At 46.8% G+C, this 17,290-nt stretch overlaps 1 protein-coding gene across 4 annotated transcripts in view; it reads left to right on the top strand.

Annotated features, from left to right (window-relative positions):
* Positions 1-241: 241 nt before the first annotated feature.
* The window catches only part of LOC144945124 (chromodomain-helicase-DNA-binding protein 5-like), a 48,255-nt gene continuing 31,206 nt past the window's right edge, over positions 242-17,290 (top strand). The window contains exons 1-11 of one of the 4 annotated variants that reach the window (XM_078873403.1): positions 242-327; positions 1,171-1,232; positions 6,980-7,098; positions 8,535-8,741; positions 9,406-9,518; positions 11,728-12,047; positions 13,503-13,654; positions 14,051-14,195; positions 14,768-14,967; positions 15,945-16,172; positions 16,593-16,796. In XM_078873403.1, the coding sequence (XP_078729529.1) occupies positions 1,208-1,232; positions 6,980-7,098; positions 8,535-8,741; positions 9,406-9,518; positions 11,728-12,047; positions 13,503-13,654; positions 14,051-14,195; positions 14,768-14,967; positions 15,945-16,172; positions 16,593-16,796 (1,713 nt within the window). In that variant the 5' untranslated portion in view covers positions 242-327; positions 1,171-1,207. Of the gene's footprint in view, positions 328-1,017; positions 1,085-1,170; positions 1,233-6,979; positions 7,099-8,534; positions 8,742-9,405; positions 9,519-11,727; positions 12,048-13,502; positions 13,655-14,050; positions 14,196-14,767; positions 14,968-15,944; positions 16,173-16,592; positions 16,797-17,290 lie in introns of those variants that run through there. The other 3 variants (XM_078873402.1, XM_078873399.1, XM_078873401.1) reach the window with 3 other exon arrangements.

Genomic DNA, 17,290 nt, shown 5'->3' with positions numbered 1-17,290 from the left:
CTCCCCTCCCCCACAGCCTCTCCGCCCCCTCCACTAGTTAACGCACACCACGTGATGCCGCCCCTAACTAAACTAGCCAGGTTAGTATTATGGGATGTAGCCGTCGCCCTGGCAACCGGCCCGTGACGTCACGCCCAACTTCCCCCCCCTTCCCCCCCACACCCCATCCCCCACTCACTCCCCGCTTTGTTCTGGGGGGAAAGGGGGAGGGTGGGGGTAGAGGGGAGGGGAGGGGCTGTTCCCCCCGCCCCGCCCCTCCCCTCCCCCTCCCTTCTCTTCCCCCACGTTCATTCTCCATTGGAAGTGGAAGAGTTAAGACACTAAAAGGTGGCGCTCCTCACGGCATCATTGTTATTCGCGTTATTATTAGTTACATTAATTATAACCGTGTTACCATTCGTGGTGGGCACCTACTGCGCGGAGTATACTGCGTTGTGTACTGTATAGCATACAGTTTACATGTACTGTCGAGTACTGTAGTCCATGTGGGTGGAGGTTACAGGATGTCATGTGTGGAAATCGTTTTCCATATCGTCTGGATCATCACCATCAGCTGAGTTCGAAGTTCTCAATTTCCCGTGAGGTTGTAATACGTAGTGGGAAGGTTTGGTTCAAGAATGTATAATATATAGGTTCATCATCATGATCGTCATCATCCTCGTCAGATCATCATCATTGAGTCTTTAACATCACCATATAGCATCCTCATCAATACTCATCTCATTTGAGTTTTACTGACTGTTAAGAGGTGTAGGATTCTGGTTTACGTCAACATTTACTGAAATTTCATTTGTAATTATCAACTTGGTGGGATTTTGATCACTAAATTTATCAGCATCACCACCATCACCAGCCATTCATTACACACTAACCCTCACAATCACCACAGCCATCGTCGTCGTCATGATGAGGAGCTAATCATGTAGGAAGAGACGAGAGTGGTGGGGGGTGTGGGAGGAAGGTCGAGGCATGGGTAGGAGGAGTCACAGTGATCACAGGCCCTGGGCCATCTTGATGCAGACCCTCCTCCTCATTGTGAGCTCACGGGAGAGGCGCCAGGAGGAAGTCCGCTCCTCGTCACCCAGTGAGACGTCACTGCTGAATATCGATCAATGCTTACTTTGGTAAAACTTACGATGATTGGTAATTAATACTGGGACGCTTTGTTAGGAGCTGAGGAGGACTGAAGCCGAGGGCGAGGGACAGCATGGACCCACTGGACGGCCTGGGAGGTGAGCGCCGCGTTTGTCTCCGTGCCTGTGTGCGACTTTGTCGTCGTTATGTGGTGCGGTCGTGGTTATTATGACTTTGTGTGGTGTCTTCGATGTGTGTGTGGTGTTGGTATGTGGTGTTGGTATGTGGTGTGTCTACCTCTGGTGTGTGTAGCGGTGTGAATGAGTGTGTCGTGGTTGCGTCTGTGGGGTGAGCTGGTCTTAATAGGTGCTCGCTAACAACGCGTTAGGAGGGTGATTTTTTTGTGCGATTGTCGTGGTCACATCGCATCTAACATTCCAGTACTGTCCATGCTCATTAATCCTGCACGGTGTAGAATGTTAAGCTTTTGTGTGTATAATGTGTATGCAGTGTGTGGCTGTGCACAATTCTGGTTTAAACTTTTGGTAATCCTGAATATGTAAAAGTATTGTACAGTACAATGACATTCTAGTAGAGTGGCGTGGTTCTTGCGTTGGGCATATCTGGATAAGCAATGCGAGTTAAATATTCTTTAACGCCGGTATAAGAACTTAGATTATACTTCACCCCCAAACCCCTTCTGCTGCCATTGTCGCATGGCATTTGTTCAATCGTACCGATCTTAGCCGTATGCGTCCGAACTTTAAACCAGGTTTTAATGATCCGAATACCTAACTTCAACGCAATACTATATTGCGTTACGCAAATACTTGGTGATGATAATGTAATAATATGAATTGTGTGCTTTGACACATAATGCGGTATGTGGGGCACCCTACCGCTTAAATAAGCAGGGTTGGGAAAAGTGTAATGTGTTTATTGTAATGTTTACACGCGCTTTGTGTATTTTGTGTTTGTGTATTGTATGTAAATCATCGTGTCTACTTGTGTGAGAGTAATCGCTAGAAAACCTCAGGGGGTCCGAGTTTCCTTTATTTCGCATACCCGGCGTTCGGTGGCATTTCAGGCAAACATTTAGCAAATTTAGATTAAATTTTCGTGTTTAAAGTTTTGGCGATCCGAGACGGAGTTAAAGTAACGTTACATTGTGTGTTTGTACTTGACATTTTTAATAATTTGAAGCGAAATTAGTCGAGGGAAAGGGCGGGAAAGGCTCCGTGCCGCGACTAGGCCCCGGCGCTAGGCGAGGGCAGGACGCGTGCGCTCCCAGGCCACACACGTGCTTGGTCTTAAAAAACAACCTTAACATTTACACAATCGTTAACATTACTATTAGCTTTGTCATCAAAGTTATGAACATCGCTAACAACGAAACCGCACAATCTGAAATCCTCTTGAACATCCCTTAACATCAATATCATACGCAGCATTAACAATTGTTTTACACGAACGTGAATATCACGGACATCGTTCACATCTTCAACAATCATTAACGCATAACTTATCAAATATGGAACCTTTACATAGTAGCACAGTCATCGTCGTGAACATCTTCTTAAACAGTCACGGACATCTTCTAACCTTTAAACAATTTGCCTCGACAATGTCACAACGCTTCTTACCCTGCTTTTCACTATCACGTCATCCTCGGCATCTGTAGATGATCGTCTTCGTCCTCGGTCCTCTTTAAAATCTCCATAAGATCTGCACAGCTCACGCCATTACTCCCCGGGAGTCTCTAATCTCCACTCGCATCTCCGTGTTTCACCTTCCCCGTCTCTTCCCCCACCTGCCTGTCCTCTCATCCACATTTTACTTTCGCATCGCTCAGCGTCCCTACCATCTCTGCCCGCCTCTCAGTCCCTTTCCTGATCTCCACATGTCTCTCCTAGCTCTGGATATCCCATATACAGTACTGTACTGCTCGTATGCCCGTCTCATCTCCTAGCGTTTCCCGCATATCTCCGTGTCTCAATACGTCCCCGTGTTTCTCCACATCTCCCCCGTCTCGCCCCTCTCTCCATCCACCATAATATCACAATCACACCCCCTCTCTATTCACGAGACACCAAAACCTTTAAGGCAAGAGTTCCATAATCGACGAAACCCAAGATCCTCTTGCAAACCTAATCAGGACATGGCGTGCATGGACCCTTGTGATTGAGCTTTCAGCTGTTATAGGTCGTGGCGTTGTGTTCCGATTGTGTATGGTCATTGTGTCTTAGCATCCTGTGTCCCATATTTTGTGGCTTGTGTCTTATGTGTATTGTCATGTGTCTTGAGTCTCGTTGTGTCTGTGTGTTTTCTGTCTGGCAGTCTCAACGTCTGTTGGGGATCTTTTAATTGCCTTTATTGTATCGCAGCCTGCGTGTCTCTGTGCATATAACGTTTGTGTCTCAAGACGTGGGGTTTTTCCTTGCTTGTCAATGACATCTTTTAAGTATCGCGCGTTTGTGTTATTGTGTGTGCATATTACATAATGTCACGCATACACAACACGAGGTATGTTGTTTGTTTCCATGTACAGTATATGTCCATGTATTCAATGCATATTGTGTTCGTGTCGTGCATATTTCCGTATGTTCCGTGCCGTGTATGTTATCGTAGTTTAATCTCAATCCAGTGTCTGCCTCGTGTGTCCCAGTGTCGACACTGTCCCTTGTGGGTGCTGTATTGTACACAATTTCTTGTTGTCTCAAGATTGTTGTCTATGTGTTTATATATGACCTTCCTGTTGTATGCCTTGAGTATATTCACATCATGAGCTCATGTGGTGTTTTGTAATGTCAGTTTTTTTTCTGTATCCTGTGTGGGCTGTGATTATACACGTACATTCATATAAATATATTTCATCAATCCACAGATGGGTAAAGTTCTAAAGAGTGCAGCTTCTCTTGGTTTTACATATTTATGTAACACGCTTGTGTTAGTGCATTTGACATGTGTTTATTGTATAGAGTACATGAACCCAGATGATATGTATGTCTGCCCGATATATACATACGGTATCGCGATTTGGTGTTTTGTACACATTGCATGTTATGTCTGCGTGGTGGTTTTGTGTATATGTACATGATAATACTGTCTGCCTCTGCTCTAGTATTACAACATAACGCTTTAATGAGACTCTATTCCCCCCTATCCCCCCCGACCACCCCCCGACCACCCCCCATCCCCCCCACCACCCCCCATCCCCCACTCTCCCTCCCTTTGTCACGCAGGGCGAGGGGCGGGAGTGTGGGGGGGGGCTACTCCTCCTCCCCTCGTTCACCCCTCCCCTCGTTCACCCCTCCCCTCGTTCACCCCTCCCCTCGTTCGCCCCCTCCCCTCGTCCGCCCCCTTCCCTCGTCCGCCCCCTCCCCTCGTCCGCCCCCTCCCCTCGTCCGCCCCCTCGCCTCCCCGCCACCCCTCCCCACCACCCCTCCCCACCACCCCTCCCCGCCACCCCACCCCGCCACCCCACCCCGCCACCCCACCCCTTCCTCCACTTCCCCCCCCCAGCGACCCCCCTCCCTCCACTCTACCCCTCCCCCACTCGCCATCTTCCCCTCCTCCCCGCCACCATCACTTCGCACGTTTCTTGGGTTTCCGCGCTTTCCAATTTCATAGCGTGCTGACGTAGTGAATACTTACATCCCATTGGTCGAGGCGCTCTGCCAATCGCGTCCCACTTGTGGGGCAGGGGTGGATGTTGTGGGGGGGGGTCTAAATCGCTGTGGGAAATATGAATTCCGCTCCAGCGTGATGCAACTTCCGGTTGTCTCAGGTTATTATGTTCTCTGAACGCCCCCCACCCCCTTGTGATTGGTTGATGCTGGTAATTTAATGCGTGCCTCTGGTTGATTGGTCATCCCCCAACACCACGCTGTGATAATGCATTCGACGAAACGGGGTGGGGGGCTGCATGGTGACGTCATCATTTCGGCGCCTTGACGTTAGGATGCGACTCATGTGATTTTTGGCTATCAATTGACAATAGCGCATTGATCTGATACTCTTTTTAACTTTCTGACCTCTGCTATGAAGAAAAGCCCATTGGCTGAAAAGTGGTGGTTGTATATGTTTCCTTTGAAGGCCAATGTGTTATTGACGAATGTAAATTTTTTTTTGGTGTTTGTGCTTGTGCAACATTGCCAAATGCAGTATAACCAATTTGTTTAATACACAGTGGTGAATTGGTGGATGGCTGGCCTTGGTCGCAGTGTGGATATGGAATTTCCTCCAATGGTTCAGTGCTGCCAACAGCAATGCTTTGAGCAGAGACACTGACTTGTATTGTGTACTGCATCTTATCAATCTACTGCTGGATGAGGGCCTTCCCACATGCAGGTCGTGTGGACTATTTGATCATATTCATGCTGGTTAGTGTGGGCTGGTGAAGGAGTTGGAGGACAGGACCAGTTAAGACATCACTTGCCCAATGAAGGTAGCCGTGGCCCGGAATCTAACTCGTGTCACTGGGGTAATTGTGCAATCACTATGCCACCTATCGAGGTGGCGAGATGTAAACTACTTCGCCTGTTTACAGGAGGTCGTGGGTTCGATCCCGACCCTGACACCCTAATATATGGAGTTTGCATGTTCTCCCTCTGGTTGTGTCGATTTTCTTCAGAGTCCTCAGGTTTTTCCCTCCACATGTATAAACATGTATTTAGAGTATTTGGCTGCTATAAATTTCCACGTGATAAGCCACCTTGTTGAGCATTTCTTTTGTGATCCCCAGGGCCCTTCTGAAAAAGAGCTATATGGCTCCATGGGCCTTACCTAGTAAAATAACAAGTTTAGTTTTTTGAGAGAATGTACAGGTGAAAAGCCTAGATATTGGAGAATAGTACAGTACACCAATGGAATTTGGCAATTTAATTAGCGCCATGGTAATATCATTGAGGAAACATGCTATGTTTTAGGTTTCCATCAACAGTTATATTGCGGATAAGAATCTGCTTTTGTTGTCTGGATTGTGAGACCAACTCGCTGTACTTCAGAACCTGTTTTAATCATGGGCAGCTCAGACCAGGAATTGAACCTGGGACATCAGTGGCACTGGCTCAGCCATTTTGGACCTTCTAAGACATTCGGCCACATTTTTTAAAAGTGCATTCTTAAATGGCTAAATATGAAAGTCGTTCAACCAGTAAGTGACATTAAAGTAATATTTCGCACATACAATGAATTTCAGCAACATACTACTGCACGTCTGAAATTAAGCATTGCTGCATTTGAACGAATGTGAGATAAATGCTAGTAGGTTTTTATATGTATCATCAGCCATGGGTTATTCACTGCTAAATGAAGGCCTCCCCTTACACAAACACCATTTTTCGTGGTCTTGCAATTTCCATCCTCATCACTATTATCATCTTCTAGATTGTGCTGTCACTCATCTGTATCAACTTATTTGCGCTGTCTCATCTATACTTCTGCCTCTGCTGTCTTGCCTATTCTGTTTTGTCTGCGTTGTATTGCCACATTCTGTCTCAGACTAAAGTAAGAATTTGTGTTTATCTTGTGTAAATGTAAAAAAGCCCTTTTTAAGAGGACCGGTGCTGCCCTGATCCCAGCCACCTGCGTTTGATTCCTGGCCACGGCTAATTTGGGTTGTGAGTGATAATCTGAATTGGTCATGGTCCTCCTCCCGATACCAATCCCCACTGAGCAGTGTGAAATATAAGATAATCCCACAACCCTTACCGTGTGTGGAGGCTCTAATCCAGCAGTGGATTGACAAAAGGCTATGTACAATTGATTCGCATGGCCATGAATTGATTCTTGTATTGCGAGTGTGGTAATTAATTTGAATCACTGACTCATCACATGCCTGGTTGCGACTAGTTTCCCGTGCAGTGAATGCCTCCTGACCTCGTTTGTGTCGTGTCTCCTTCAGACGAATTTGACGAGGATGTCGACGTCCCATCGGAAAGCGATAGCGGCAAAGTGAAGAAGAAGAAATCGTCAAAGAAATCAAAAGAGAGGCCGGTCAAGACAAAGAAGAGGAAGAAAGAGGTGAGGATGGGAGTTGTGTGTGCTTAGAAAGTTTGCACTCCATTAAATAATTGTGTCGTGTCTGATGGGAGTCATGCCCGTTTGTGATATGGAACTTGGACGTAGTTCTTGCCACACTACCTCATGTGTCGTTCCGGCCTTCTTAGGTGCTCTCTAATAGCACTTGCCCCAACAGTCTGCAACTTCATTATTTAATTAATAGATTACGCAACTGATTTTCAGTTGGATTACTCGACGTTTATGTAAATAGTTTGGAAGCATTTCCCACGTTTGCCACTGGATGGGAAGTGATGGTCAAGGATTTGTAACGTCCATAATCAGGTGCGTCTCGCTGGTAGGCGTGGATTGTAGGTGTCTCAACTTTAGGACGCAGTATGCGAGTGTGGGCACCGTTTTAAAGGGTCTAATATTATTTACAAGTATCACACGTATCTATAGAAATTAATTGATACCATGTCTAAAATCTGGTCATTGCTGTGCTTATTGTGCAATGGAATTTGATTGGTTCTTTATATGGTGAAGTTCGTTGACATGCAAAGCATGATGTGAGGACCGATCCAATGGTCAGTTGTCACAGTTCTGCTTGTGTTGTGGAATATTATTAGTTACATGACTACGAGTGACATACAATTCAATTGGTACTTTGTTAAAAACTTCGGAGTCGTGTTGCACTGATGTGTGTGCAATAATGATTTGTTAGTGATGTGCTTAAGCGCCTTATGTAATGATATTGGTGCAGTGGGTAAGTTAACTTTAGTTTAATTTCTGGTCTATAGCTTAAGATTGAGCTCTTCTCCAGTCACATAATTTCCCGGCCTTGTCATGGGCTGCCACATACTAGTTTAAAGCTTCCTCGGTGGGAAAATACTTAAAATTAGCTTGTCAGCAATGTAGCCTTCATGCTGCGGTGATGTCACTCCAGTGATGTATTAAACAAGGGGAGTGTTTGTGCATGTGGTATGATTGTATGTTGCAGTGTGTTTGTGTGTGCCTGTGTTTGTGGTCTGGCACAAGCGGCGTGGTGACGTCACCGCCACTTAGTGGCGAATGGCGGTTGTTGTGTTTGTGAGGGGAATGTAAGTGCAGTGGCTGGTACACTGCGCTACAAACCTGGTGATTTGAGTTAAATTCTCGTTCATAGCCAGCATTACTGATGAATATCTGATCCGGTCCTAGGCCTCTCCGAGGTTGACACAGCCTTAAATGTGTACCTGGTACGGTGTGTAAACATCGGCACCGGGGAGACCAAGGTGACTGGTGTGCTGGCCATACCCACCCGTGCACTGTGCCAGCCTTCATAGGTGCTCGCTGACAGCACTTGTGTCCCAACAGTCTGTGCCAGCCTTCATAGTCTGTGTGGGATTGGGTATGAGCAAGCGTGTGGTTGAAAAGGTTCACGAGGGGTTGGATGTTTGTGTTTGCGATGACACGTACAGGAGAGCGAGAGTGAGCTGACTGACGCAGAGGACGAGAACAAGACAGATAGCGAGGGCAGCGACTACGCGCCCAGCAAAAAGAAAAAGAAGAAAGCCAAGGAGAAGAAGGAGAAGAAGAACAGCAAGCGGCGTAAGGAGGAGGCGGCGGCGGCAGCGGCGGCTGCAGCAGAGGAAGAGGATGACGACGATGACGACGACGCACCACAGGTTGGTAAATTGCTCGGTCGATCTCCCGGCCAGTGAATCTGTTCCACTATCGTTTGGTCGGTCACTTACACACTCGGTTGACCATTCGGTCGATTGATAGGTCATTCGGTTATTGTGAGTTTATTTTGGTCGATGTCTCGGTAGACTATGGCCAGATCACCAAGTTATTGCGTACTCCACCATCTGTCCCTGTGTTTACTTGGCACACCATCTTCTTGCGTGCTGTGATGACCATAATTGGTGTTTGCTGATGTGGCTTACCCAACATGTGACTCGTGAGATCTTGGTTTTTGTCCATTTAGATATAATACGCTTTCTGTTTGTTAATTAGAATGTTTGTCATATCCGTTTATATTTCTGTATCTTCATTGGTCTGTTCATCATTCGTTTCTTCACTAAATTCAGCAAGTAGATGAATATTTGTGTGACCATGATTTTCCTCCAGTAGAGGGCAATGCATCTAAACCCATTGTTCCACTACGTCTATGCCTCCATATTTTTATGCTCCCTGCATTCACGAACCAGCATTCACTAGCGTGATCAAGTGCGGTCAAATAACTCCGTGATCTGCACGGCTTTAAGGGAGGCCCTCATCTAGCAGTGGATTGACAAAAGGGCTGTTAAGATGTGTGCATTGTTTAATGCTACCTTCTGTTCTCTGTAGAAAAACGCTGCCCAGATGCTTGGAGACTGGGGCTTCTCAGACGTGGACCACGTGTACACAGAGGATGACTACCGCACGCTGACAAACTACAAGGCCTTCAGCCAGTTTGTACGGTGAGTTCAACACTCAGCCCATTAATGGAGCCTCCTGTTTTCTTGTTAGGGAATAGAATCGTATAAAATGAAATGTATGTGTGGAAATGGGCAAAGAGCTCACAAACGTATACACACATCAGGTGTGCATAGCCAGAACTGGAGTCAAATACAATTACAGTAAAACCTTGGATTGCGAGTAACTTGGTCTGCGAGAGTTTTTCAAGACGAGCACATTTTTAAAATAAATATTAATTTGATAAACGAGCGAGGTTTGTAGTACGTACAGTATACGCTTTGTCTGCGGAGCATCACGTGATCACAACTGAGCCAATAGTTCTCTCTCTCTCGCTGCGGAATTGTGTGTAATCGTCTCCCATGCTCGGTCTCAGTCGGCGTGCCTCACTCGTATAGTCAACATCTGTGCGAGCGTATACTGTTTACTATAGTGTTGTGACCACGAGTGTGCGTAAAGCATTTTATTTATTTTGTGTCCAAGTGTAGTGACTGTTCTTTAGTAACTGTACTGCAATTGAAAGTCGTCCTACACAATTCCCTCCTCTCGTCTCCCTCACACCAGCCACGATTAAATTGAATTAATAAATTTTATTACTTTATATTAAATTTCAATAATAAAAATATAAAACGGTATTTTGTATTAATCATTTTTATATGAATACAGTATTTTTGGGTTGTGGAACGAATCATCTGAGTTTCCATTATTTTTTATGGGGAAATTCGCTTTGATATACGAGTGCTTTGGATTACAAACACGTTTCCGGAACGAATTATGCTCGCAATCCAAGGTTTTCCTGTACAAACCTGTCATCCTTACTGAATTGCAACCGCAATGTAAAAGTATTTTCGGCTAACGATGCTGCTGTATTGTAATTATAATTCACCCCAGGTGTGGCTTTGGTCACACTCAAGTAAGGGCAGTGGTATGCAGCACAATTTTTGATAAATATAAACACCTTTTTGTGCTGCCGCGGGGGATTATTAGAAGTGAGCTGGAAACACTGAGATTCTACTTTTGAGGTGTACAAATATTTGTTTAGCATAGCAATACATATAATCGGGGCTGCCTTTGCACACCAAACCTGTCATGGGCATTGCTACTAGAGTTTCAGTCCTTTGGGATTCAGTTATTTTTTCCTCCAAAACAATTTTTTAGTTTATATAAAAGGGAAATTTGTGAATATGTGTCTGTTCGAAATGTTTAGCATACTTCCCGACATGCAACAAAATTGAAATTTGGCATGTGGGTAGCTTCCAGACTGTACACAATGCAAAAAGTATAAAAGTTGACTTTTGTATTTTGGAGGGGGGGGCGCAATAATGCATATAATATTTTTCACGGAAAGTGAGCGGAGACGTCACATCTGTGATGTCACCCGCATGCGGCAGCGTTACGTAGTGTGCCTGCTGACGTCACGCATCGCCCCCCTCCAACCCTCCGCGTAGGCCGTGTATTAATCCAAAACAAGAATCCAAGTCCCGCGCGAAGCGGGTAGTAAAGCTAGTAGAAAATATTTTAACGTCATGGTCATGTGACTTTTCAGTGCTTCTATAGTGCCCTCTAGTGGTAGAGCAAACGAGATGGGAGAGGACATTGACAATTACAGAACTGAAAAATATTTAATGCGCAAAAGTCAGAATCGGAATCTTTATTATAATGGAGAAATCGGCTGAGCTATAAAGCTCTTTTTCACAGATGTCCAGCTGCTTGGTGAGATGTTACCTCACAAAAAAATATAATACCTCATAGCCTTGAGCAGTAAGACAAATTGATTTGGCACTGGTTTTTATCACAAAGTTTTGCCCGAATCTTGCTGTTACTCGGTTTTCACCAATTCGCCTGGTTCTTTTCTCGGGCAAGTACCTAATAGCAACACAAATTTCAACTGAAGTGAAATTCATTTTGGATTAACTTTACGAGAGTTGTCACCCCCCTTTGCAGATAGACCGAGCTAATGCACAAACACTTTAAACTTTTAATTTAACAACTGATATGAACATGTCATTTGGGTATTTTCAACCTGTTGTGTAATTTTTGCTGCCTGTTGGTCCTTCATTTTCTTCTCTCCGTTTTTCTGCACTTGCCAGCCTTATATTTTGGCTCCTTATAGCTCCTTCAGATTATGCGTATCATGGTTCTGTTTGTTTTTCTCTGTTTGCAAAACGAACATCGCTAATTCCATGGCTACTTTTCTCTTTCTTGCCACACCAGGCCTATGATAGCGGAAAAGAATCCCAAGATCCCCGTGTCGAAGATGATGACCGTGCTGGGAGCCAAGTGGCGTGAGTTTGGCGCCAACAGCCCTTTCAAGGGCTCCACGGTAACCGCCGCTGCCATGGCGACGGTTCCCAGGGACCCAGCTGCGCCACCCTCCGTCTCCATGCCCACTATCGCCCCGGCAACCGTCACCACGGAGACGACGCCAGTCACAAGCGCCACCACCTCCACTGAGGAAGCAGTAGTAGCAACACCCGCTGCGACACCGGCACCACTTGTACCACTGAGGAAGGCCAAGACCAAAGAGGGAAAAGGTCAGGGCAAGGGGTGCAAGGGTGGGGGGATAAATCACAGTTGCTGTGCACAGGCCCCCATAGAGACAAAAACAATCCGTCTGGTCTTCGGCTTGTGTGGAGGAATTGAGGAGCAAAGTCTGTGGGAAAAAGAATCCATGGTGTTAAGTGATAAAAGAGTGATAAAGAGGTATATGAACGCTGATGAGCGAGCAAATGGACTGAATCAGTGATGCTGGATGAATGGCGGGGGCGGGGTTCGGAGGGATTGGCAGCGTTGCCAACTCAACGATTTTGTCGCTAGATCTTTCGTGGCCTTTTGGTTTTCAAAGCGATGAGCAACAGTCTCTCGACTTTCTGGGAAAAAGGACATTGTGCAGACTTAGGAGAGATTCCAGGTGTGTCTATTCAAGCTCCAGTGTGGTTACTGTCTGAAATATTGGGAATTTTTTGGGGATATTTTTTACAACTTTAGAATGTCTACTTCATGATTTTTTGAGATTCGTTTGGCAACTTCCCGCTTGATGGGGAGAAGTTAGTTTGATCGTCTTGCCCACGTCAAAGCTCGCCACTCAGGTGTATAAAATTACCTTCTATAAAGTATAGTTTTGAGACAGAGGCTAAATGTGGCATCTTTGTTCGAGTGTGTGCATGCATGTATGGGTCTGGAGTTGCGTGTACACTTGTCCACATGCATGTGTCACCGTGCGTGGGCTGGCCTTCATAGGTGCTCACTAACAGCACTTGCTCCAACAGTCTGAAGGCTATATGGGGGATTTTTGTCTTTGTTTGTCCATACAAATATGTTTACATGCACACAGAGTTCGGCAACCCATGTTCAATTCCCACTTGCGACCAACTTTTGTGACAAATATATAAACCATTTCTGGGCCTCCCTATTTGTCTTGGTCTCAAAGTACCTATTGCGTTGTCTAAACATTAACATTGGAGAGACAAAGGTGGCCAGGCACGGTGTTACCCACCCACCTCCCCCCCCCTTGTGTCCTCTGTAGACCTTAATTGGTGCTTGCAAACAGCACTTGCTTCAAAAATGTGTTAAACTCTATAAGGGGGATCTTTGTGTGTACGTAAATAAGTGTGCCCGTGCTTTTTTGCGTATTTGTGTGTTCTCGAGTTCTGGCGGCCTGTGTACAGATTATACTGACTATTATATGTAGGGTATGTAGGCGTATATGCCTACAAAATACATTTCTTTTTTTTGGGGGGGGGGGGTTGGGAGTCGAACATTTTGTAAACCTGTGGGATGAACTTTTTACCCCCACATCGGGGGGTGGGGGGGGTCCACTTTCTATAACTTTTTGATTCAAGCCTTCTGAAAGGCTTTCAATATAGTTAACGGACAAACGGAACGCTGCGATTTTATAATAGACGTGTTCCCTTATGTGTTGGTGCATTATATGCCTATTGTGTGCGTGCACACTCAAGTATGCGCGCTTGTGCGTATGTTGCCCACAGGCCCCAATGCGCGCCGACGAACTAAGAGCGCACGTGTGGGCGAGGGAGCCAAAAAGAAGGTCGTGACGCCGGCCACCAAGGCCAGTAAAAAGCTGGCGCCACTCAAAATCAAACTGGGTGCCTTCACCAGCAAGCGCAAGAAGGGCTCCTCAGTGAGTAACATGGTCCATACTCGATCGCTCACTCGTCTACCAGTCAACGTGCTGATCTGCTTGTTCACTCATGCAAAGCCCACCCACCTATTGTCTATGCATTCATCAGCTTGTCTACTCACTCGCCCACTGCTTGTCCATTCGTAATTGTTTTTTGTCCTGCTACTTGTCCACCCGCTCATCTTCTTGTCCACTTACTCGCCTGCTCGCCCAACCACAATCCAGGCATATCCGTTGTGTGCTCAATCGCTCGCTTTTCATCATTGTCATCAGCGGTTATCTGTCCACTGCTGGATGAAAAGCCACCCCGATCTATTGGTCCTAGTTTGATAAGCGTCTATTGTCCGCTGCCGTGTACGTGTGCGTGCTTTGCGTTTTCTTGCGCATGCGTTGAAGAGCGAGGAGGAAGAATTTGAGGAGGAGGAGTTTGAGGACTTTGACGAGTCGAGCATCAACAGCTCATCGGTGCGGTCCGACAGCTCGCAGGGGAAGGTTCGCAAAGCCAAGAAGAGAGTAAAGATGGTCAAAAAGAAAAGAAAGGGTATGGGGCCCATGTGTGTGTGCGCATTGGTGTGGTTTGTGCCGAGGGGGGAGTAATTGTGTGGTTGCATTGGGTGGCGATAGTTTGCATGCTTGTGTTGCTTGTTTGGATGTCTTGCCGTGGTTGTGTTGATGTGGTTCTTATTAGTGCGCGTGTTTACATGGTTGTGTTTTTGTGGCACGTGGCTTGTTGGTGGAAGTTTTGTCCGTTGTCGTGGTTGAGTTATGGAATTTTGCAGGGTCACACTATTTAAATTGTGGTCTCTAAAAGTATCCGGGCAAATCCCCAGTGGCTTTTGATTAACGTGCCAAGCCCTGCTGATCAGTGTCAGATTATTTGGAACTTGTCCAGGATTTATCTTGCTTAAACAAATGCTTTTGGGAAACACTGGTCCAGAAGGGCAATTTATGAACAGATCAGAATTCCCAAAAAAAATTTTGGAGGTTTAACAGGCCCTACTTTTACTGATGTTGTGTTTGTCGTCGTGGTTATTGATTTATTATTGATGTCATCATTTGTAATTCTTCTCTTGTGTATGTTTCCCCCTCCCCCCCTTCCATGTCGTGCTGCAGTGGGGGATGATGAAGACGGCTATGAGACGGACCACCAGGACTACTGCGAGGTGTGCCAGCAGGGCGGCGAGATCATCCTGTGCGACACGTGCCCGCGCGCGTACCACCTCGTGTGCCTCGACCCCGAGCTGGAGAAGGCGCCCGAGGGAACTTGGAGCTGCCCGCACTGCGTAACGCGCGCACTCACACGCGGCGGAGACGTGTGTACACGCACTCATGTGTACACTCGCGTACGCGTGTACACATGCACGCGCACACGCTCATGCACGCACGGATGCACAATAATGCATATACTTAAACACTTTTTTTCTGTCACGGTTATTCCTGCAGCTTGTATATTCACCGTTAAATACTACGGGTATCTTGCTGTACAGCAAACTTTAAAATAGACCTTTGACGTAATTTGAAATGAGTACCATTACCTGCTGGTGTTGTGGACCAAATTTGCCAAAATCTAAAAGTTACACCCCAAATTACTCATTTGGGATTACACATAGAAACCCCCAACTGTTTCTGTGAAACAAAGTAGCTTCCTTCGTGATAGCCTCGTGTATAAGAATGGCGTGAATTTCACGTAATAAGTTTATTCTCACATTGTCATCTCTGTCAGCATTATTTTCCTGGGTACTTGTTGCTGAGTGCAGAGTAACTTCTCATGTGCAAGCGCTCATGTGCATGTACGCACGAGCATGTGCACACACGTGTACACCCGAACGTATGCATGCATGCGTACACACGTGTTGGTGAATATGTATAAATGGGCAAACACACAAGACAGATCCCTTGTATACCCACAATAAGCGGTTTAGGGCAAGTGCTGTTAGCAAGCACCAGTGGGGGCCAACATGGTACACGAGGGGAGGTGTGGCTAATACCACCCCCGGCCACCTCGCTTGCTCCAGTGGTGATGTTTACACGCCGAGTTGATCGAGGGGAGATCCAGGACCAATTCAGATTTGTCACTGACATTAACCATAAGCGGGAATCGAACGCTGGTCTCCGGGTTCAGAGTGCAGTGCGTTAACCATTGCATCACCATTCCCTATATGTACGCGCACACACAGTGCCACACACTCGGGGTCATTGTTTCATAGGCAAAGAGCCAGAGACGCAACGGGGGAGAGAGTCGATCACCTTCACTTGTTCACCTGCCTTTTGTCCCCGGTTACTCCCCCAGGAGAAGGAGGGCATCCAGTGGGAGGCCAAGGAGGAGGGTGACGAGGAGGACGAAGAGGTAGTGGGTGGAGAGGAGGAGGAGGACGACCACATGGAGTTCTGCCGCGTGTGCAAGGATGGCGGGGAACTGTTGTGCTGCGATACGTGCCCCTCGTCGTACCACATCCATTGCCTCAACCCTCCACTCCCCGAGATACCCAACGGGGAGTGGCTCTGCCCACGCTGCACGGTGAGGGGCTCCCTGGGCAGTGGGCACAAACAGGGCCAGTGGGCAACACGTGGAGCTAGTGGAAACACCCGTTGCGAGCTGTTGGGAGAGTGGTCGCACGGGTGGGGCATAATGGTCTAGTGGTCGGCTGAGCTTTGTTGGTGGGTGGGGACACAGTTTTGTGGGTACATGGGCTCTGGGGAGAGGGTGGGCACATGGGTTGGCTGGTGGGAGGGTGTGCACAGGTTGTTCGGCACATGTGGGCTCGCTGGTGGGTGGGCATGGTTTGGCTGGTGGTGGAAGGGGTGTAGGGACTTTGCATCTTGACCCTGATGTTGATGTCTAATTGCTTGCACTCACTAGAGTTTCCACACACCACTGACTTCAGTCATCGGCATCATCTTCCCCTGTGCTCTCCCACACTCCTGCCCACCATTACAGTGCCCCCCAGTGGAGGGAAAGGTTCAGAAAATCCTGCACTGGAAGTGGGGGGTGGCCCCCCCTTCAACACCCGTGGCGAGACCAGCGGATGCCCCTCCGGACGCGCCAGACCCCAAGCCGCTGGAGGGGAGACCGGAGCGCGAGTTCTTCGTGAAGTGGAGCAATCTCTCCTACTGGCACTGCTGCTGGATCACAGAGCTGCAGGTGTGAGGCCAGCTTGTCGTCCCCCAGCATTCTGTCCATTTGTTTTTGTCCATCTGTCTGTTTTACCTTTGTCCATTTGTTAGCTCATTCTGCTGTATGTCTGGTTATGTTTTTGTCGATCCCTTTATCTGTTTATCATTCTGTTAGTTTATTTTTATCTAGTCTGTGATGCCTTTTCGTTTGTTTATCTCTGTCCATCTGTACACATGTATTTACCTCTGACCCATCCCTCTGTTTATCTGTCTGTTGGTATTTCGGTCCGTTCATTTCTCTGTTTGCTCACATATGTCTGCTTGTTTACTCGCCCATCCTTCTGTCCTTTTACCTTGTTACATCCAATCTTTCCATTTGCTTATCGCTGTCTGTGTCTTTCTATATTTTGGTTACCACTGTCCGTCAATCCCTTTTTACTTTCGTCTCCCTGTCTTCCATCCGTTTTTGTCTGTTGCTCTTTTGTCCGTCTGTGCTTAATGACCCGTCTGTCCAACACTTTC

This window comes from Lampetra fluviatilis, chromosome 36 (assembly GCF_964198595.1).
Source record: "Lampetra fluviatilis chromosome 36, kcLamFluv1.1, whole genome shotgun sequence".
NCBI classification, from domain to species: domain Eukaryota; kingdom Metazoa; phylum Chordata; class Hyperoartia; order Petromyzontiformes; family Petromyzontidae; genus Lampetra; species Lampetra fluviatilis.
The sequence above is the reverse complement of the archived record's forward strand: the minus strand, read 5'-3'. Positions and strand labels throughout refer to the sequence as shown.